This window comes from Buteo buteo, chromosome 2 (genome assembly GCF_964188355.1).
Source record: "Buteo buteo chromosome 2, bButBut1.hap1.1, whole genome shotgun sequence".
Lineage (NCBI taxonomy): Eukaryota > Metazoa > Chordata > Aves > Accipitriformes > Accipitridae > Buteo > Buteo buteo.
The window spans coordinates 39,631,733-39,654,279 of record NC_134172.1 but is presented as its reverse complement, the minus strand read 5'-3'; the positions used below and the strand labels follow the sequence as shown (position 1 = coordinate 39,654,279).

The window sequence follows — 22,547 nt, the reverse complement described above, 5'->3', positions numbered from 1 at the left end:
GTTGGTGGGCAACAGCACAGAGTGATTCCTGGTGACACGCGGGCTGTAACAGGAACCGGAAAATGCTATTTCTAATACACTTTTGGAACAGAGGGAAGAGAAAGCAAGAATTATTTCAATCTAATTTCTAGTGTTGCTTACCTGAAATTTTCCAAAATCAGCCTGTGTCATAGCCACATTAAGAGCTTAAAGCTCTGCATAGCCTTCAGCACAAGAAGGAACTTACAGACTTAAGGGACCTCCCGGTTTCTTAAATCCCTGCTTGGATTACAGTGTTACAAGCAATGCACACAGGATGTAGGAAAATCCTGTCGAATGGAAACTCCTCTTATTCTGTAAGAAATGTTTGTGGTGTTCAAGACAACAGATGAGTGTTTGTATTGAACAGATCTCCCTTGTTTGGAACAGAAGAAACAGCTCAACCACAGAGCGTGCTGCTTCCTTGGCCCTCCTCCACCACCCCTGTTTCCACCACCGTACTTCAGGCACGGCTGGAGCTCTGTAAGTGTGGCCCAGGAGCCTTTCTCTTCTTTTTCACATGACTTTTTTGATGTATGACAAAGACTGAAGCATCCTCTCAAGCACTGCTTCATGGCATCACTCACCAAACCCATCTGGCTGTGTTGATACGGCTCTGTTAGGACAATCATTCAACATCCCAGACTGGGGCTTGAAGTAAATCTCAAATAGATCAAGGAATGAAACGAGGCTGGGTTTGTTCAGGCAGTTAATTCAATTAACTTAAAATATTCTCCTTAGCCTGTTTTGGGAACTTTCTTAGAGTAAGACAATCCTGAACTAAAGGAAATGGCAATGCAATAAACCAAGTAAGGACAGAAAAGCCTTAAATCACCCTGTACAGTGATTTCAGGGTATACATTATGTATGTGTCCTGTTTTGCATCACATTTGCCTTTTACCCAGTAGGTGAAATGAAGGTCCCAAAATCCTCCTATGGAATCTATTCCCACCATTTCATTTTGCAGAAAGAAACACATGTTTGACTTGCTTGTATGGAGTTTTCACTCACTCACCCACCTATGCACATACCTGCTCTATATGATATATATCCATACACATATGTTAATATATGCAACATACAAGATACAATGGGTATATGATATAGCAGTTTGCCCCATTACTCTTATTGCCAGGGTCTGTTAACACCATTGTATTTTCCATCCCAACATTAAGAATTTTTCTACCTACTCAGTAATTCCTATTTCTTAATTCTACTATTCATTTACCATATACAAATACTGCAATTATTGCTAGTCTTATGTAAATAATCATTAGTAAGATGTCTGACAAGAACTAACCCAAGAAAAGATACAGTGTAAAATCCTCCATTGTCTTCAGAGAGATCAGGACTGAGGTCAAGGTACTATTCACCCTAAATCAAAATCTAGTTGCCTCCCTTTTCTTCATCCCCTCCCTGTGCCTTGATTTCCACAGGAAGGAGACCCAGAGACAGGATCTCCTTAGGAATATGGTGTACTCCTTCAGTGAGGATGAGGTTTGGCACCAGGGTCCCTGAGATTGACTCAAGCAGCCCAGAGAGTAATCTGGGCATAAAATCAGCCTTCACACTATCTCCCCCGTAAAAACACGAAATAAAACTAAGTAGTAACTAGGAGGGTGGGAGCCACGTGAATTCACTACGAGCTGTTTGTGCTTTGGAGTCTCTAGTTGGAGACTCCTTTTGTCACAAGACATAAATAAGCCAGTTTACTCATGCAAGCCTAATTTTGAAGTCAAAAGATTAGACATTCATTGAGCATTAAAGACATCAGCTCTGATCTGCAGTGAATGAATGCCTACGGGTTAGTATCTTCTGGAGCGAAGTTCATGCTGCCTACAGCCTCACTGAGCGTAGCCTCTATTTTTAGAGCAAAGACACTATTTTTGGAGAGGATCTGCTACTTGCAAAGTGGGATGGAGAGAGCAGGGTCAGGTCTAAGAATAGGCCAGGGTCCCACGCTGGCTCGGAGGGGCACGCAGCAGCCTGGCCACAGTGTGCCTCTGGGAGAGGAGGAGGAGGAGGAGGAGGAAGTGTGGGGAAGGACACTGCTGAAGTGCTAATGTTCAGGCATCCATGAAGATAACCTTGTGACAAACCCTGGGCTTCTCCCTAAGGGAGTGAATAAACTATCCTGAGGCCATAGCGTTTGGTGGCTGGTTTTGTTATGCATTTCTCCAACAGGCTATGTATGGCTGCATGTTCACTTGTATGTTTTATGTTATGTAGAATCTGCTTACCCTGGATACAAAAGAGTTGTGTCGGGAGCTCCAGATAATAGAGGCTTCCTCTCTGCCCAAATCGCATTGCCCTGCAGGGCCTCCTGGCCCCCAGGTGAGTGATGCACATGCAATTAAACCACATCATTCTGTCCAAAGTCCTTACAAAGCTGTAAAACATCTGCAAATGCTTTTTACCACTTAATAAACATACCGAGCTCTGACTTAATTCATTGTGATATGACTATGCATAAATCATGTAGGCTTTTTACCCTATGTTCTCATCCCTGCCTTGCATATTCCAGTTGGTTTCAAGTTCACCCTTCATTTTTGTGGAGTTTTACAGTGGGTAGCACCCATCAAAAATCTCAGAGGTGCCATCACTTCCTTCAGAGGCATCATCACTTCCTTCAGAGGCTCTTTGTTAGCTTTTTCTTTGCTTTAGACACTGTTGTCCTTTATATGAGGGAAGGAGCCCATGGAGTGGATGCACAAGAGGTGCAATGAACTTGAATATTAGTGGCGTACATCCCTGAGAAGGCAACCACCTACAGTAAACGTCAGAGACAAGGAGGGGCTTCAGGAGGGCAGTGGGATGGGATTCAGGAGATGTGGGGTGTCCTAGCTTGACCTGCAACATCTCTGCCTCTGACTTTCTGGGTAGCCTTGGGCCAGTCTTTTTAACCTCCCATTTAATTTTCTACAATTTGTACATTCAGAAATCTTCTGAAGGAGGTCAGAAATCTTCTGAGGAAATGGTCCACCTCTAGGGGGAAGGTTTTTGCGAACATCTCCATAGTTTGGAGAAGATCACCCATCTGTCTTTCCATTCCAGTTCATTCCCTCCAAAGAAAAATGAAACTTTTCATAGAGACGTACTTCCAGTTTCTCCTGGGGCACAGGTGGTCCCAATCTATGTGCTGTGCACGGTGCTTTGGGACAGTGATCTTCCTCAAGGTCCCTGGGTGCCTGTTTTATAACAATACAGCTAATAGCAGGCATGACACAGGACCTTTGCTGCAGCAAAGCTGTGACTGAGGCTTTGGCAGCCTGAGAAGTTAACAAGCACCAGAACACTATTTAAAAAGTATGGACTGTACATCACAGTAAAGGTTCAGTTATGTGGCAAAAGCTTAGCTTTAATTATCTAGAGGTCAATACTTCAGAAGGCATTTGTAAATAGCCTAGAAGTTGCAATGTGAAAGCCACAAGGTCTTGCTTTATGAACCTTGACTTCATTGTTCTGCCATTTTGTCTTTGCTGAGATGCAGGATGAGGCTGATTCATTTAGCATGTGAATCATAAGGTGCGGAGAGCAGCGACGGGAAGTGTTTGTCCTGTCCTGTATTGAGAAAACTCTTCTCTGCATTACAGAACAGCCCTGCAGTGTGGTTGGCCATGATCCAGAGCTGCAGTGCATGTGAAAGAAGCAGGTGTTGTTTCAGTCTTCACTAGACTGCCTTTTTTTAAAAAAAATCCTCTTAATACTCTCTCTGACTTAAATTGGAAGAACAGTAATATTAATTCTATTGTTCTACAAGGTCCATTGATATAAATAACATTAATCTTGCAATCAAATGATCTATGATCCCTCCAAGAACATTTTTTGAATAGAGTGGGCTGGCAGATTTTATCACAACAGCAGACAGTAGGGTGGGTATAACATGGCTTCGGAATTTTTAATTATAAATTACAGGACTGTGTGTTATAATAGGACAATGTTAGAGCCAGAAGTCTGTTGACTCAGAGGTGAATTTTAACACTTTTTCATAAGAAGGAGAATTAGATTTGTAATTATATAACTCAGAGTATAATTCCTCCCTTGTGTAACCTAAGGTAAAATGAAAGAAATAAGATAAAATTTGGCTCTGACTCTAATAGGGTGCATTCTGATTTACACTATTGAAAACCTAAAATAACTCTACTGATGAAAATAGTTGGAGTAATTTGCATTTGAAGGTACACTTTGCTCCTATTCATGTACAATTTGCATCATGTTTTGGACAGTATAAGACAGCCAGGATCCAGACCTGACGTGAGTGATTTGTACAGTGAATCTAATGCTCAGGCTCATGGCATTCTAAAATAAAAGGTGGTCTGTGAACTGAAGCATTCTAGAAACAAAATTGGTTTTCTGATTTTTTTTTTCTGAAATGGGGTTCAAGGTCTCCCTGGATTAAGCAGTCTCCTGAAAGGAAAATCAGCCTCATTTGAGAGAGGCAAATATCCTCAGGATTCAGAAGTGGTGACAATCCTCTATGTCCATACCACACTGCAGAGCCCATCCCACGTGTTTTATGCCATTTCCTTTACCACCCTTTTGGCTGACCTCCTTTGCCAGCTGATGCGGTGTCTCCGTGTCCTCATTGTCACTAATTCTTCAGGACTCCAATAACGTCTCATCTTTCCTTTGCCCCAGGCCTTTCTTCTTGCTAGTTTTCTTCATCTAGATGCCCCTGCACTTCTCATGTCGGTCCAACTCTCCAGCCTGCCATTCAGCAGTGGCACAGACCTGGCATTTAGAGGTCACGTTCAAACACCACGTCCAACACCCCAACCTTGTGGGTTCACATTGTTCCCAGGAGACACCTAGAAAGTCAAGGGCTGAGGGAAGACAATGACTAGTGCCTCCTTACTAATGCAGTTTAATAATAGCATTCACTTTTCTCCCTAGGGTCCACAAGGTATTCCTGGTATAATGGGACCAAAAGGGGAGAAAGTAAGTGTCTGTTGTTATGGAGTTTGGTATGTTTTTGAGGGGCAAAGAAAGAAGAGGGAGGGAATGTTCACTTTTTTCCTTGTCTGTTTAGTGAATGGTGGGCCTTAGGGATGTAGGGATTTGCTTTAATTTGAATGTAAAGCTGTGAATTGGTTTGAAGCTATAATTTAAAGCTCCATCTTTCAGTGTTCATTTTTCAGTCTTGGAATGTTTTTTTATGGCTTCTCATGATAGCTACCTCTGTCTAGAGTATGTGTTAAGAAAGCAGCTCAGGTGCACAAGTCAGTGATCTTACTGATCTGAAGGCCTTTGAATGCCCTGTCCCTCTGGAAGGACACGAGAAGCAGAGCTCTCCCATGTACTGTTAATTGTATGGGTCAGCTCAGATGTTAAAACTGGCCTATATGTTAAGTTTGGCTTCATATCTGCAAAACATTTGCTCCATGATGATGCTTAAAGAGCCTTATACCTGAAGCTGGGCACATAATTACATGCTTTGCTCTACAAGGGGATGACTGTAGATTTAGGGCTGAGAACACAGGAAAGACCAAGGAGCTCTGTTAAAGTAATTCTTCTCACTTTACCTCTGGAAGCAAAGTCCTGAACACAAAGATATTCCCAACATTTACTTATTTATTTAATGTAAATGCACTGACTAATGAGTCACTGTGCTTTGTGTGGTGCCTCTGAGACTAACATACTCCTTTCTCTGGCAGGGGGAGATTGGCCGGCCAGGAAGAAAGGTATGAACAAAGATGCTGCCTCAGAAACCTGTCTAATACTTGACATGTAGCAGCTGTCAGAGAGGGGTGCAGACAGTAGTTAAATAAAAATCAGCTAATGTTGGAGTCTAACCTGTTTGTGCCGCTTTCCCTGGTACCCAGGGTGGGCGGTAGGGAGCTCTGGGTGCAGGGCTGGAGAGCTGTCCCAGCTGGTTTGAATTCGACAAATTCCCTCAGTAAAAGCCTGCAGCTCTGGCCAGACAATTAAAACAGAGTGGGAAATTATCTGAACTATGTCTCTGTGGACAGGGGAAGCAGAGTATGGGAACTATCATAAAAGGTGTATTAAAAAAAGCCCAAAGCAAAATCAAATTTTTTACTCCTCCAAAGTCTAAACAAGGCTTGGCCAAACACCCCCAAAGGAGGAATAACCATTAATGATTACACTCACAGAGTTTTGGCACAAATGCAGTATGCTGACTACAATCCCATGCTTGGTGTCATATGAACCATGATATATTGTCAAAAATATGCGCCCCTACATGTGGTGAAACAGAATACGTTATCTCAGGCGCTAAGTACCTCTATTTAATGTAATTAACTTTAAAAGAAGTCAGAAATGCAGGATGAAATCAGAGATATGCAGGGGGTAGTCACTAACCAGGAAAAGAAGTACCCTTCTAATAATATGCCAAGGATTTTAACGCCCTTCTAATAATATACAAAGGATTTTAACACTAGCTACCAATCAGTAATTCAAATAAATATGAAACACATAAACAAAAGAGGTCTTTTTCTTTAATCTAAATTGCAAATGCCTTACAGTAAACAAAAATAGTACTTCTTATATATATTCAAGTGTTCAAATCAGCAATGTCTTAGAGTCACCCACCAACCTACAAGAGAGTGCAAACTTTAAACACAGTACATCAGTACTTACTCTTCTGACAAAAACTAGTAAGTCCCAAAAGAGAGGTTGCTCAGGTTGGAAATAAAACAGTATATCTCTTGCTAAAACCTGTCTGGCTGATGGGAGGTCACTCTTAGCCCCCAATGTCATGATGACATTTCTAAGATTAAGTTGTCAAGTGGCGTAAAGCAGTGGAATAGCACTAATCTGCAGCATTTTAGGAGATACACAAAGAGTGATTTACAGGCAGTAATCAAAATAGATAAATAACTATATGTGTTGTAGTTATTGGTAGTCATATAGTAGCTAATAAAGAGCAATTATAGCTAGTAATATGAGAATGTTGAGAATAGGAATAACAGTAAACACAAATAAGAATATCTTAGTTAAAGATTTGGGTCTGTTCTTAATGTAAATTGGATTCATACTGTCATAATTACATGCAGGTCTTTTTGATTTACATCTTATTATTAAATGAAAAGAGGATCTAAGTTATTGATACTAGGTTTTTAAGATTATTATTTTGATTGCATGTAGATTTACTCTGTAGCTGATCTACTTATTTGACTCAGTATAACCTGGTATTTCTGCAAGCACACACTTGCTCCAGTAGCATCAACACAAACTGTATTATGAATATAATATAGTAATTTTTTTGTATTGGAAACAAGGTAACGAAGAATTTGCAGGTCTTTTCCTGAAAAGACTTTATTCCTCCATATCTCCTGTCTGCAGTGGAGGCCTGTGTGTAGGAATGATGTTACATAAATCATTGTAATCGATGTTTTCTGTTCAAGGGTAGACCAGGTCCCCCGGGTGTCCCTGGGATGCCAGGACCAGTAGGATGGCCTGGACCTGTGGGACAGAAGGTAAGACTAAAATTCACATGGAATATATAACCTGTTCAACATCACGATCTGAACAGAACAGTTGTCTTGGGAAGTCCCTAAACCACTATCTGCTGGAGGCTGGGAAGCTGCAGCAGTGCAAGGACAGTCTGTGCTTGTCCCGTTTCTTACACTGCTCTGCAAAGACCTGCCCAGTCTAGGGTTAGGTTACTCCATCTTCAGCCTAGCCCCTGTAGCACTTCTTATGTTGATTAAAATATGTCAAAGGGAAATTGAAAATCAATCTAATGAAGACTCATTGATAACCACTGGTGTCTCACATGAATCAGTGTTTCAAAACTGATCATCATCTTTATGACCGTTCTTTTATGATGATCTCTTTGCCTGAACGTCTACTTCTTGGCAGTGTAACTGTGTGCCCATGCGGTCAGAGTGAGAATAGGTCACTGGTATCAGGAGAAAGAGGTTACCAACCATGAGGATTGCTGATCGCATCTTTGAAGTTCATTCCCATACAAACAAACACTCATTCCTGTGATTTTTAATAACCAACAGCAAAAGAAATGGCAGGACAGGCTTTGCTACTGCAGAGTAGTTGCTTCACCTGCATTTATTACAAAAAAGCTGCAGGACAGTCCTTTACTGAGTATTATCTTATGCAAAAGGTATACAGCTCTTCTCAAGAGCCACAGTATATGGAGTTTCTACTGGGACTTTTGAGATAACTTGCTTTTCTTCAAGCCAGTATGCATCAGACAAAAGGACTGCACACAATGTTTAGTTCAAAGCTACATTTTCCAGTAAATCTTTGACCCTTTATTTGCTCCATGAAGGTTGGTGCCCCCACCTCAGAGTATGTGATGCAGTAGCTCTTGCTACTGCACGAATAATAGTAGATGACTTCTGAATTCAAGCCGCATCTGGGAAGCAGACCCTCTAGCTCTTCACAGCTGTGTTAGATGAAGAACATCATATTATAGTATGTGGAAATGTAGGCAAGCAACAGCAGAGTATGTACTTAAAAGAAGCCAATGTTCACTTTGAAGTGTGGGATGGGAAATTGTGTGTGTGTCCCCAAATGCATTGTGTTTTCTTTTGTTTGTGATTTCCCACAGTGAGAGCAGTCAGGGCAGAAGGAAGGTCCAACTCCGTCCTTCCCTCACAGTCAGTACTGAGAGCAGAGCAGTCAGAAAACTCATTCCCTTGGCCTTTTCCTTAAATAAGCTCTGGTTTTATTTATGAAGTCTTCCTAATTTTGATTTTATCTCCTCTTCGACTATTGCTATGCTTTTTCTTCACACTCCTCACATTCAGTAGTAATTCAGTAGTAAAGCATCCCTCACATTCAGTAGTAATACTTTTGCCTATACTTTGCAAGTCTTACTTGCTGTTTGATTCCAGTTCTTCTGCTTCTATTGTCTCCTCTGTTCTTTAGATGGGTTCACACTTTCATTTCTTCTAGTCTTTATAAATTTTGGTTTTATGCCTGTCAGTGAAGACTCTAGTCAAACAGAGGCCAGCAGATCTCTGTGCTCACTTCCATCAGTTGTGTCTCCTTTCTCTTCTCAACTCTGATCTTCCCAAACTTGTATACTTCGCTATAGTCATTTGCTGCATCCTCTTGCTGTAAATCTCCCTCTGTAATTATCGCCTTGTTTCAATTTTAAAGTAAGATGCTGCTTGGGTTTTTTTCTCAGTACCATCTCTGTGCCTTCTACTTCTTCAGCCAGGTCTCCTTATTTGTCTTCCCTTTCTTTGACACAACCTTGATCCAATCCTTATTTCTCCTACTTTGTTTCTTCAAGTCTTTTCTGAACTTCTGCTGGGGCAGCAGCCAATGTGAAAATTCTCTCCATTTCTAGGACAGTGAAAGCCAAAGGAGAATGAGAGCCAACTGTATTCTGCTGGTAGCACTGCTGCATGTTTGCAGGGACTACTCCATATTTCACACTAGACATAATTATCTGACAGCAGACAGAGAAGTTGTTGTAAAGCCTTTTCTTGATTTACTGGCTCCAAACCACTTTAAAGCACATGATGTCTCAGAACTATGACAAAAGTAGTCACTATGCCTCTCCGAGCCACAAAGGCTTGCAGCAAAATACTTTCCTTTTCTGCAACTCAGTGGAAGTGATGCTAGGTAGAGACAATGCACGTTCACGCAAAAAAAGGATGCACTGCTGATGCTAATTTGCTTGCATGTCCTTTAATAGCATCTGGCAAAACTGAAGCACAAGTTACACACTCAAGAATATGCAAATAGAAGAATAAGATAACATATGAGGACTCAGGCAGAATATAATTGCAATATAGACCTCTGACTACAATGCTACACCAAGGCCAGGCTTGTCTCACCTATTTGACATAAAACCTGAACCCCTAAACTGCCAGACATTCAAATACGACCTCATCAGAGAGCCACAATCAATAACTCTCTTTATTGACCCCTTTAGGGTGAAAAGGGAGAGTTGGGTGTGATGGGATTGCCAGGTACAAGAGGACCAATGGGCTCCAAGGTTTGTTAACCAAACGCTGCATTTTCAGACATTGGTTTCTAACGCTCTGCTGACAGCTGCTTCCCTCATGAATTTGCTGGAAGGCATTTATCAAGATATATCTTTTCTAATACAGCTAAAAAGATATGTTCTTCTTCAAGCAAGGTTTTGTTGTCTGGTTGGGCTTGGCTGTGTTTTTGGCTTTTCATAAAAATGCTTTGGTATAAATTATTGTAATGCAAAAATTTATTTTAAAAGCAAAACTCATATATGATTGTATCCCACTAGAAGACTGGAGTTCTTAAGTGTAACTGCAGCATTAAATCATTTCTGCAATGTTTTCCACCCACCTCACAGGATTGTGGAGATCATTTTGGTACTCTACTAAAACTATGCGTATGTACTGACAGTTGGATAGCAAGCACAATTTGGTCTGGATCTGTAGTATTTGGTCTGGATCTGGATTCTAGTATCTGCACATCATTGCCTATAGCATAGCCTCTGCCTTTACAAATTTGAGCCACAACATTTTAAGGTACTTGAAAAAAAATATGTGATCAGTTTATTCAGATAAAGGACTGGAAAGAAGAACTGAACACCACTGTTTATTGTATGTTTCTTAAAGAGAAACTCAGTTTTATAGTAATCTTCACATTAGAAGATTACTCAAGTATATTTTAAGGATGTTCCACAGGAGAAATTAAAAAAAAACAAAAACCAACAACAGAAGAGGAATATTATTGCTAGTATTATTTTAGATTATTAATTGTGGCTTCTAAGGCTTTATTCACTTTCAGTTACATTTTATTTCCCTTGCTTCAATTTTAAAGCAATATCAAACCTGCTGGCTTTACCTGGCTTTTTCACATTGGCTTTTGGGCTGAGTTGTCTTGCCTTTAATTCATATTTCGTAGTTCTGTTTCAGTGCAATTTTAGAAGCTATAAATATTCATTTGCATTTACAAGCTGATGCAATTAATTATTTGTGCTTCATTCTTTTTCTTCACTTTGAAGTTTGAAAGTCCAGCTTCTTGGGTGATCTTGAAAGCGAGAAGCATTAAAATATCTATCATTCCCTTTAGGGTTTTCCTGGAACTAGAGGAGAAAAGGTCAGTGTGACAATAGAATAATGTATAATTTAACAATTGGCAACAGTTATGTAAAAAGAAGTAACTGTAGAAATGAGATTTAATTTTGATGGAGTGAAGTCTAAAGGTCCCACTGAGAAATGAAAACAAGCATCAAGAAGGATCACAGTCTTGGGATGCTGAAGAAATGAGTTTTACACCCCATCTTCTTGTGAACAGGTTACTACAGTGCACCTCACTACAGTTTCTCCATCTGTAGAATGGGTATAATAATCCTTAATTGTTGGTCTGGTTTATTTAGGCTATATATACTTTGGCACAGAGGCAGTTTTCACTGTAAGACCTTACAGTGGGACCTGAACTTGGATGAAGCCAACTGGGGAAAAAAATCAAGTTTGGAAGTATTATGTCCAGGACAGCACGTATTTAAAGCAATTATCTGGGGACAATGAGTCCTTTTTCCTACAAGCCTTACTCTTAATTCCGTTATAATATCAATAAAAGTAATAAGGAAACATTTGAGGGTACCTATACCTCACTCTGAAGATATTACTGTATTCTGCGTGACTCCAAATAACACCTCCTGTAGGAGAAATATTTTTTGCTTCCTCATGAAATGCTACTAATTAAGCTATTGTCACCCTGTTATCTCTCTCCAGGGATCCAGAGGTGACAGGGGTGACAAAGGAGTCAAAGGAGACCAGGTAATTTTCTTTTCCAAAAGGCTGTGAGCTTTAGCTGAACGTGCACATGAGGACTAATGTGCTTCTGATAGCAAAAACCAGGAGCAGTATGGAGGAAGGGAGGCTGGAGGCATCTTCTTGGGAGGGCAAGAGTGGCAAGGGAAGGGAAGGCAGTGGTCCTACCTGATGGGAGGGTGGTGGGGCAGCCTCCCCCTCCATGTGCCTGCCCCCCTCCCCCCCCCCCCCCCCCCCCCCCCCCCCCCCCGGCACATAGGGGGGTTGATGAGTCAGAAGGGGATTTCCCTGGAGGTAACCTCAGTCCCTCCTGGCCTATGCAGGACAGAACCAGACAGCTCGCCAAAATGCTTTTAGCTGGTGATATGATAATGCTGGAGGTGGGGGTGGAGGGGTGGGGTGGTGTGTGAGATTCGTGGCTTGGGGGTTCTTTTAACTAAGAAAAGAAAAGTAAACTGCTTTTGATGTAAATGGAGAAACGCCATTCCCAAACTGCAGGCTTTGAGAATTGTCCAGGTAGCATGGTTGCCTGTAGACAAAAGCACAGTTGGGATGTTTTTGCCAGCGGAGAGGAAGCAGGCGGCAGAGGATCAGACAGAGGAGTAGTGTTACCATACAAGGGGCTTTACAGTAAAATTGTGCTTATCATTCTCCACCTACTGCATCACTCGCAGTGCTGAATCACAGTGTGCGATTTTTTAACCGATATCAGTACATAGCGCTTGTTTTAGTTCCTTCCAAGGAAGGTGCTGCTTTGTCAAAGATGTCTCCACATTTTTTGATGATTTTTCTCCTTTTAATTTGTAGGGAGAAATAGGCTTCCCCGGAATGCTGGGACAAAAAGTAAGTGGGTGTGATATTTTGGGGAGTTGTGTTAAGTGCTGACACAGGGTCGATGAGTGGCTTCAGGGACATCCTGGAAAGTATAAGGTATTGAAGGTCTTGCTTGACTCAATGACCAACACTTCTTGGACTTGGACAAATTCTTTAGGCTTTTTGTCTTCTGAGAAAACTCTGAGATTTAGCTGTTTGTTGGTGTTCCTCTTTTTTCCCCAGAACATTGATTTAGTCATAATCTTCCTCCTGTTTCAACATATTCAAACTCTTGATTGTAAGTTCATAACTGCCCTAATTGCTTGGGGTTTATTCACTTGAAGCTAATAAATATTTCCTCCTTGATGGTGTGAATCAAAATGGCACTACTATGAATAACAGTGATATCCATGACCAGTGTTTATGTCATCGTTATTCTGTACTTGAAGAACAATCAACATTCAGATGTTGGCTTATTGATAGAAAGCCTAAAGGAGGATAATTTTACAACATAATCACATCTTATTTCTGAAATTAGGGTAAGGAAATAATGCTTCTAGGGAGGCTAAAAGATGAGTGAATTCACCTCCCTTTCACTGAGTGATTTTTATTACACTTGCATCTTAACAGCAAAGCAAAATACTGCCGAGGGGTCAGAGAGTTTTGCTAGCCTTGACCTCACCAAGTCTCTGAGCGTGTTTCTGAACTCTCCATTTGACCTCCTCTTTAGGAAAGGATTTTTCAGGGAAATGTGGGTAAATTGTAAGAGATATTTTTTACTTTATGCTTGTTTTAAAATATTTTATTATAATCTTGGATTTCTGAGAAAGAAATGGTGCCAGCATTATCTAGAGGAATTGTGTGAATGAAAGCACCATCCATCTGCTGTCTTGTAAAAGGCTGGTATAACCATGTATTTACATCCTGCTTCCTTTCTGTCCACACCCACCAAGGGAGAGATGGGCCCGAAGGGACAATCTGGAGTACCAGGACACAGAGGACCTATAGGAAGACCCGGAAAACGAGGCAAACAAGTAGGACCATGGTGTTTCCTCTTCACATGACTCATGGCGTCTGTGTGGTCGTGGTGTACAACTGTGCTGTCTGTGCTTTCGTGGTACCATGCGCTTTATCACACAGGGAGCAGACAGAAGCCCTGAAACACCTCACACTCATGCACAGGCTAAGCAGGAGTTGAAGCCTCAGCTTTAGAGCTGGACCCTTATCTGTAGCATTCAGCTCCCTGGATGTGCAGCATCGGGGAAAGTTGTATTTTTCCTGGCTTGGTAATGAACTTGTTGAATACAATTTGAGCAGACCCTGAACCCCTCCTTTGAATCCTAAGCAACACAGAGCTACAGTCCCAACCCCACCTAATGGCTAGAGAGTTGGCATGAGGTCCAGGTCTCAGACAGCATGGGATGTAATGCTGTGGTGCCCTACACATTGTAGATCCCAACCCTGAAGCTGACTTAGGGAGCAGGGCTGCTCAATTTACAGGCAGGCTGCAATGGCAAATAGGATATATCCAAAATGCAACACATTTCAGCCTGCCCAGGTGCCATCCTCTGCCCCTCACAAAAACAGGTTCCTGGGATAAGCGAAGAAAGGTTTGTAGGTAAACACTGGCTTTCTGGGGCTCTGAATGAGGGAGGGATTGCTGTGGATGCTACATAAACTAGTTCCTCCTCACCTCAGCTCCAGGCAGAGAGGCAGCGTCAGCATCTTGCAAGGGAGGTCCCATTGCCTGTCCATGAATTTTCTCCCTGGCTCACCAGTGCAAAGAGCTACACTACTGCTAGCAAAAACACTGCTTGTGTGCACTGGCAGTAGCTGCCTGTACACTAAGAATGCTATGCTGTAGTGGATTAAACTGGTATGTGGTCTGTGGCAATGAAAACCACTGGTCTATACATCCAAACCTCAGTCCTGTATTACACTGTCATACACTCCTGGTTTCTAGCACATGCACTAAGTGTGCATCCAGTGCCCATTCAGGCTTGGCCCTTGCTGCCGCACCTGCCTGGGGGATGCTTTCCGTCCACACCAGCCAATTTGTTTGAGTCAGGCTTTGCCCAGGCCCAGGTGTTGGTCAACACAGATCAGCTTGCAGAGCCACAAGGCCTTGGAGATGTCCGACACACAGTGCAAAGAACCAAAGCACTAAAACACCCTCTCTGTTTCTCCCGTTTCCTCTGTTAACACTAAACCAAGATTGATTTGTTAGACTGGATATTTATAAGGTGGTTCTTGCCATAGTACTGCATGCCAGGGACAGATTCTTCTGCTCTGAGAAAGGCCAGGAAAACACATAGTGAGCTTAAGGGATGGTAATCGTGTATGGAAGCTGTTCAGGAATGAGATGGTTAACAAATGGTCCTTGTTTGGAGCTCAAAATAATTATGCTGGTGGAACTATTTTCTCAGACTTTTAGATGAATTGTAAAGGCTTGGAATTGTGCGTAAATTTGATACTGACTCCTCCACTACAGCATTTTCTAGGGAGGAGGTAGCAATATTGGTATAGTTACCTGTTCAAGTCACTAAATGGGCCTCTTTGAGTGCACCTTTCCTTTTGTGTTTTTTTTAAGCAGTGATATTGGGGATACAAAGGAGACCGGTTCCTGGTGCTTTGAATTGCCACCTGCAGAGCCTGTTTCTTTCCGCTGACTAGCAGGGAAGGGAACCTGTTCTCACTACACCGACATTGGTGTTAATGTACATCTGCTCAGATACAGGAGCTTGTAGATGTGGTAGTTATTGGGCTTAGCCAAAAGTATTTTATTTGCAGTCTTGTCATGCTCAGCATTGCAAACAGAGGCACATGCCTGCTTCACTGTTGCTCTGATGCCATCAGCTAGTATCTATCTGAATTGAAAGAATAGCTAGTGTGGGGAAAAATTGAAAGTTGGCTGTTAGGGAGGGAATAATAGGTCACCAAGTAAAGGAAGGTATGTGTAATATAAGTCTGCTAGATGACCCACAAGAAATATTTTATTGTCCTTGATTTATCAGGTTTTAAAAGCTGATGTGTGCTCTTTGTTTTTTTGTTTTGTTTTGTAAACTATGCTCATCTGTCCTGTGAAAGTAATATGCACAGAATATCTTTACATAGCGTAAGGCAAAGAGAAGACAGTGCCTGCAGATCAGCTTGAACACAGTGCACCCCTTACTTGACCGTAGACATTTCACAGTGTCTTAATCAAAAAGTGGTGACATAAGCCATGTCATAGTTTAAGGCAACAATCACTGTGACTAAAAGGACTATAGTCTGGCCTTAAATTAGGATTTCCAGGCCCAAGGCTCAGTACACAAACCCTGAAAGCAATTTCAGCATTGATCTTCTGCAAGAAAACTGGGTTTCCCTCTCTGTAATTGGTGAACTAGCTACTTCCTTTCTTCTTTTCTAATCCTTTGAAAAAACTTGAGAGTGGCATTTTAAGGCTCTGTGGGTCTGGCTGCTGCCTTTAAGTGCTGTAGTTGTCTGGCTGTTTGTTCAGCTGAGAGGATAGTTTCCATCAACATGGGGCTGTTTCCTGTCTCTTGATCCAGCTGACATCCCTAGATAAAACAGCTAAATTAGGAAGGTGTCACTTCCACTTCCATTTTGAGATACGTCTTGATTATCTCACTGACATCTTCAGCTCTCCCCTGCTTCTGGGGCAGGCTCTTTCTAAAAGGTGGCAAGGAGGTGGGAGTCACAAGTCACAGCCTCACCGACCTCTAACTGAGATATAACACCCAAAGCTTTGTAACTTGGGAATTGACCCTAAGGAGCAAGTTTAGGGTTTCAGTCTTGATAAGAAGGAATGACTTAGGGCTTTAGGTAATGTTACCTTGAAAGAAAGGAGAGGAATATAAATATTGTCCATGGAAAAATCTTCTCTGAATGCTATGGGTGCATGTGAAAAGAAACAAGGCAAAAATATTGAATATAAATCTCTACCATTATTATTTAATCTATCTGTGTTAAACAAAAGAGCATTAAGCAATCATTCCGCCAAAGCAGGAGACACGGAAGACAGCTAGTTTTCAGGCAGTACATGTCCAACTGGCGCTGGCTTGCCTCTGCCAGATTGCTGTTGTGTGGGGGAAAGAGATTTCCCACAGACTTCTTTGGGGCTACAAAATCCTGGTCTGCTAGTTCTGTGTTGCGTAATGTAAGAAGTAATTAGGGATCAGCATCACTGACATTCACATAAATCCTGGAATATTTTGATGGCACAGAGCTTACCTAATAGGATTAAACAAAGCAAATATTCAATTAGTTCTTTATGGAGCATGGCAAAACCAACCTTCTTCTGTTGAAATGGTGCAAGTGACATTCAAACGTATCCATGGGATACAACAATATTATCTAACAACAAATTATTTTAGCATATATTACTATATATGCTCCATTACTCTGAAATTAGACATGCAACCACTCATCACATGCTCCTGAATGCACATTAACCTGGAATTACACCATCTTCAAGGAATTAATCTCCTTTGTCATTAAAGGAAAGCTTAAATAGTACACATCATTTTTGTTATGCTAAATAATGTATGCTGCTGCATAAAAATCAGATCAGATATTTAAACTTCAAGCTACGCAATACACTTCTGAAATATGAAGCTGAGAAATCCAAGCCTTGGAGAGTATATGAGCAGAAAGATAAATATAGTTATTTTTAATAAGTGTCACAGTATTAAATTCAGGAGCAAAAATAGGAAGGTGCTGAACAGTTCTAGGGTGAAACTTCCAAATGCCTAAGGGTATGGCTGCACAAACAAGCTCCCATGAGGCAAATTAGGGTTGATTTTACAGAATATTAGGTATTATATGGTAACTGTGTGAAAGCTGATCTCCCATAGGTAATTTTACAGCATTTTGACTGAGTGATAAGGTACCAGGGGGACACCATTTGTCAGCATGACGTTGCCACACACTAGCTTGCACTTCGTAAAGCCAAGCCCTTGCTTACCTTGCAATGATTTGTTAACATAGCTATACCCATGGTGAGAGTCAAGGACATGCAGGAATCCAGGCACCTAAAGTACTTCTGGAAACAGTGTGGGCCTCAAAGCCATTGATGTGCTTCTGAAAGGCTGCACCCTAAGACTGGGAAATGTCACTGTGGCAGCCCTTGCCAACTCCTTGGTGAATTTTCTCTTTTTTTCCCCAGTGTGTATTAGTACAGTAACTAAGGATTCCCAGGGTCAGCTATTTCAGCTCCACCAGCCCTTTCTTTCTGAGCTGCGCTGACTCCTAGAGAGCTACCAGGGGTAAAAAGGCATCTTTAAAGAAAGGCTTTCAAATGATTGAGGTCAGAGTAGGGTGAATCTTGACTCCACACAGAACAGGTCTCTGGGACTGTTCATGTTTGGGAGCAGAAGTCCTGCCTGGACATGCTTTTCTGTCTCCACGTGGAAGAGGACAGAACCTCTTCCCTGGGGTGGTGACTATGAAGCTCATGCTGCATGCTTTTATTGGCAACTGTCTTGCCTTTCTTGAAAGGGAAGCCGGTGCTGGCTGGAAGAAGTTGTGTGCTATTAATAGTTTAGCAAATAAATGGATGTCTCCTCTCTCCTAGGGACTAAAGGGAGACATTGGACCTGCGGGTATCATGGGTCCACCTGGAAGGCCTGGTCCTTCTGGCCAGCCAGGCCCCCCTGGACCTTCAGGATCAGGTAAGCAGGAGATCAGGTGATCTCCTAAACAGTGTCCCTGCTCCCCAGCCCCTCCTCATTCATCGCATACACCTACATAGGCCCCTTTACAAAAAGTACTGCAGGGCTTCATTTGCTTCTCCACTGACAGCAAGGAGAGGATTTCTCCTGAAGGCAGGTCATGCCATCCTTGTCCATTATAAGGACTCTATACCTTACTTTAAAGTCTAAATTATGGCTTCTGATGTTTCAAATAAAACCAAAACCAAGGCCTATGTGGTTCCTGTGGGACTTCGGTAGATGGGGATGATGAAAAGCCATCTGGCAGCCTTGGAGGCACTAGTTGAGCTCCGTCATCAAAGGTCTGCTGCTTCTCCAGATATCCTGGCTTACAGTGAGAGATTGCAATTTTTAATCAGCCAGGACATACCCTGTGCAGCTCTGTAAAAGAAAGAGAGGAGACTCAAGTCACAGTGGCATTAAGGAAAGAAAGGAAGAGAAGGGAAGGGATAAGAGTCAGAGGGACAAAAGGGCAGTGGAAGAAGACTCTTTAATTAAGTGCTGGAGATCTATGCTTGCTGCAATTGTGCATGTTGTAGAAATCATGAGAAAAATCTCGTACCTTAGAATTGTACAGCTTCAAAGCTATGCATGCACATGAACGCTGGGCAGCTTGTGAGACCAAGCATAGACATGAAGGACAATACACAACCCACAGCGTTCAGTGACAGTGAACCCTCAGGTAGGGTTTTCTCAACCCAGATATATACTAAAGTATCTGAAAAAACAGAGCAAACCCAAGTGGAAACTACTGTTGCTTCAAATGAACAACAGCTGCTTGTGTTGCAGCTGACCTGTTCAATGTCCTCTTCCATTTTGCTTTCCCTTTTTCTTCCCTTGCTTACATCAGCGGGCAGGAAGTTTCTTTTGTGGTGGTGTGGAAATGGTACATCATCTCTGAAGCTGGGGGCTGCTTCAAAATCTTCACATATCTCATGTGTTCCATTATGAAACATCTTTGCCTCAAGTAAATTAGCTGGAAGTTTTCAGAGGGCAGAATTTTCACCATGCGGATGGGAAGGCAGCCAGGATCTTAAGATGACTTTTTAAAGGCTTTATTCATCTGCAGAAAGTCTATGTGTCAGGCTTGTTAATCTGTTTCCTCTAGAATATAAATTCTGATCCTAAAAGACCTTTCTGTAATGATGTCACTGTTTGCAGTATGAACATGTTGGCTCATAGTCTAATTCCGCAAAGTAGCATATCCTTGCCAAAGTCTGAAAGTCAAAAAGCAGTATTTTTTTTATTTGTAGCACTCCTGTATTTCTAGTTGGGTTTCCTGTACAGAAACCTCTGAAACAGCATTGCTCAAGTAGTTGCACAAACACACAAGTCCAGTGCATCGTGGATGTATAGAGACTGACTCTAGTAAACTTGGTGCATAGGTGCTGTAGTGTGGTCTGTGTGTTCATCGTGTCCTGAACTTCTATCACTTCAAACAGGCTGACATTTATTCTAAGCAAATCATCTCTCTCTTTCTCTGTAAAGTTGGTAGAAAAATTTAAAAAGTGATCTGAAATAATATGACCATGGTACAAACTTGGGTCTTTCTCCTGAAGTGCTGGAATTGGTGGTTCCAGTAATGCCTTCCCTCAGTTCCCAGTGGATTTGGTAGGACATATGCATATCTGAAAACTTAGGTAAATACATATATCCACCTGACCTGTATTTTTTCCCCTCAGGCTGCATTTGTGTTTTGTGTATTAACTTCATAACAATGCAACCTGGTATTTTGCTTCCTAGGGCAATTTGCAATAGGACCAAAAGGGGAAAGAGGACTTCCAGGGCCTCCAGGGAGATGTCTCTGCAGATCCCCACAACATGTGAATAACCCACCATATGAGGAATCTGTGTTTGGACACAGTCATCCAAAAGTTCCCGCGGTGAGCAGATTTTCTGGGAGAGGATATGAGTGGTTCTTAAGTACTTTTATTGTAAGAGGTGGTGTACTCACTGATATTTTGGATTTAACAGGGAAGATGTCTGTATGTGGGCAATGTGTGAGTTCTAGTATCCAAAACCTCTGAGATCCAGTCGGTGCAAAAGAGTTTGGTCTCATAACTAGTCTGAGGGTTGTGTAATTGTGTCATGGTTTAACCCCACCCAGGGATGCATTTCAGGGTGCTGAAATGCAGCTATTTCAAACCATCAGTAATGTAGCACATGTTTAGAAACCTTTTTTCAAGCCTGAGGATGCTCTCTTCCATCTCCTACTGTACATATATAATCTGTTCTTTTTCTTTCAGTAAATTGAAATATATTTCAGATTGGTCAGTGAAGTAAGCATCTCTTTCTTGCTTATTTTTTATATCTTCTTCTGCAAAGACAGTGATTTCAGAATTGAATATTGGGGTCAAGCATTTTGCATATGTGATAGAACTTTCTCCCAAAGCACAGACCCTCTAACTTGAACAAAAAAGGAGTCTCCACAAATCATGGGAGTCAGACTTCTGAGCTCCTGTCTGTAGACATACACTTTATATAGCTAATTTCAATCTCTAGCCTTCCTGAAAGCATTTTTATGAGCAAATTGGACAAAGTACTTTAAAGGAGAAGTCATTGGTGGGAAGTGACCAAGCAATTTTTCATCTCTGATTTCTTTGGGCTTTGTAAATACCATTTCTGTACTTTTCCCTCTGCTGGGCCCTGCCTTATTATTCTGTGCATTGTAGCACTTAATCAGCAATGAAAATGCCAGCTTGCTGCTGTGTACCAGCATATCCCAGCCACTCCACTCATGCAAGTGGATATTGCGCAGTGTCTGGTCATCTCTGAATGACAATAAGCAGCAATTAGCTTTGTTAACTTTCCCATCTGTCACGTTGTCAGAAAGCTATTACGGAGTGTGAAAGGGACATACAACACTGTCTATTAAACTAGGTCATTGAACTCAATCTTTTGCATGAGTCTGCTGCAAGTCTTGTCAGCTCCTTGCTCATCCCTGTCTGTGTTGCATTACAAAAAAGCCTCATTGTTTTTAAAATGTAATCATGAGCGAAGCAACTGCATGAACTAAAGGCACATCACATCACGCTGCATGCTGTTGCAAAAAAACTACCATGTACTTCATGGCATGGAGAACTCATAGGAAAAGGTATAGTGCTCACAATACTCTGTGCAGGTCCCATGACCCTCCTTCTCCATCAGGAACAGTTTCATATTAGATCTTAAAAGATGGTAATAAGACTGTAACTACCTATAATATAAGTACCCTACACTACCGCCATGCACCCTCATTTAAGGATGATCAAGTGCCGTTTCATTCTCAGAAATGCAGGGTGGCAAAGAAGCAAGCCTCAGCTCTGAAAGTGGAGCACTTGCAGAGCAGCACTCCCTGTTTGCCTGCCCCATTTGTTTTACTCCCTCGAATGCCAAGAGCGGGAGCTTAAACGTTGTTATTATTTATTCTGTTCAGATGCCCATGTAGCAGCTTTGAAGCCTGCCTTGTACCACTTGAAAATTATTGTCATGGTTCCTATAGCTGCACATGGAAAAGACCCAGAGACGGTGCTCTGTGCCCCCAGCCCTAGTGTCGCGTGGTTTGCCAAAGCAGCACCCGACCACAGCACGTCCCCAGTGCAATCACCCACTCCCCCAGCAACTCCTCCAGTGCCAGCACTGCTAGAGTTGGGGAAAGGCTAGGAAACAAAGCACTGGTTTTCTGTCACTGGCTAAGGTTCATTCTGGTTCTTAAATCTTTTGCAGTTTCAAAGGCCAGTATCTGTAACAGAGAGTTTCAGAGAGCACAGATCTGCTATTGATTTCAAGAGAAATTAGAGCTCTGGGGCTTGGACTTGAGCTCCTGAACACAATTACAGAACCAGTTCTTTACTGGCTTTCTATTTCTTTGCTTTCTTTCATTCAAGCTGAAGGCATTTTTATTCAATGCTTCTTTAATGAAATTGGCCTTTGTAGAGGGCTATGGGAATATTCTGCTATGTAAAAATTTCAGGGTAATTTGTTTTAAAAAGAGCCAATTCTGTTTATGCTGGTGGGAATCAGGCTCAGCCCTAAATCCATTTTGCTTAGAAGCACTCCATTTGCTTTTTCTTAATTTAAAAATGGTTCAAATCTTGCTATAATTAATTTGATTAAGCTGCTGAAGGAAGAGATTATTTCCTAATGCCCCTTACAGCCAATTCCAGTGACTGAGACATTAAAAAAATCGGTAAGAGAGCAGCTCATCCTAATTTTTCCATTTTTAACTAGTTCTTTTCTGTTCAATTGAAGACTTGGCTTTAGACTAAAATGTATGCATATAAAGAAACATGCATTTCAATGACAATTATATCTAAACAAGGTACAA

At 41.7% G+C, this 22,547-nt stretch overlaps 1 protein-coding gene across 1 annotated transcript in view; it reads left to right on the top strand.

The window, feature by feature from the left end:
* The window catches only part of COLQ (collagen like tail subunit of asymmetric acetylcholinesterase), a 45,511-nt gene that overhangs the window by 13,016 nt on the left and 9,948 nt on the right, over positions 1-22,547 (top strand). Inside the window, exons 2-13 of the mRNA XM_075051734.1 lie at positions 389-501; positions 2,248-2,352; positions 4,912-4,956; positions 5,673-5,699; positions 7,386-7,457; positions 9,890-9,952; positions 11,014-11,040; positions 11,679-11,723; positions 12,525-12,560; positions 13,484-13,564; positions 18,106-18,202; positions 19,985-20,124. Coding sequence (XP_074907835.1) covers positions 389-501; positions 2,248-2,352; positions 4,912-4,956; positions 5,673-5,699; positions 7,386-7,457; positions 9,890-9,952; positions 11,014-11,040; positions 11,679-11,723; positions 12,525-12,560; positions 13,484-13,564; positions 18,106-18,202; positions 19,985-20,124 — 851 coding nt within the window. The remainder of the gene's footprint in view (positions 1-388; positions 502-2,247; positions 2,353-4,911; positions 4,957-5,672; positions 5,700-7,385; positions 7,458-9,889; positions 9,953-11,013; positions 11,041-11,678; positions 11,724-12,524; positions 12,561-13,483; positions 13,565-18,105; positions 18,203-19,984; positions 20,125-22,547) is intronic.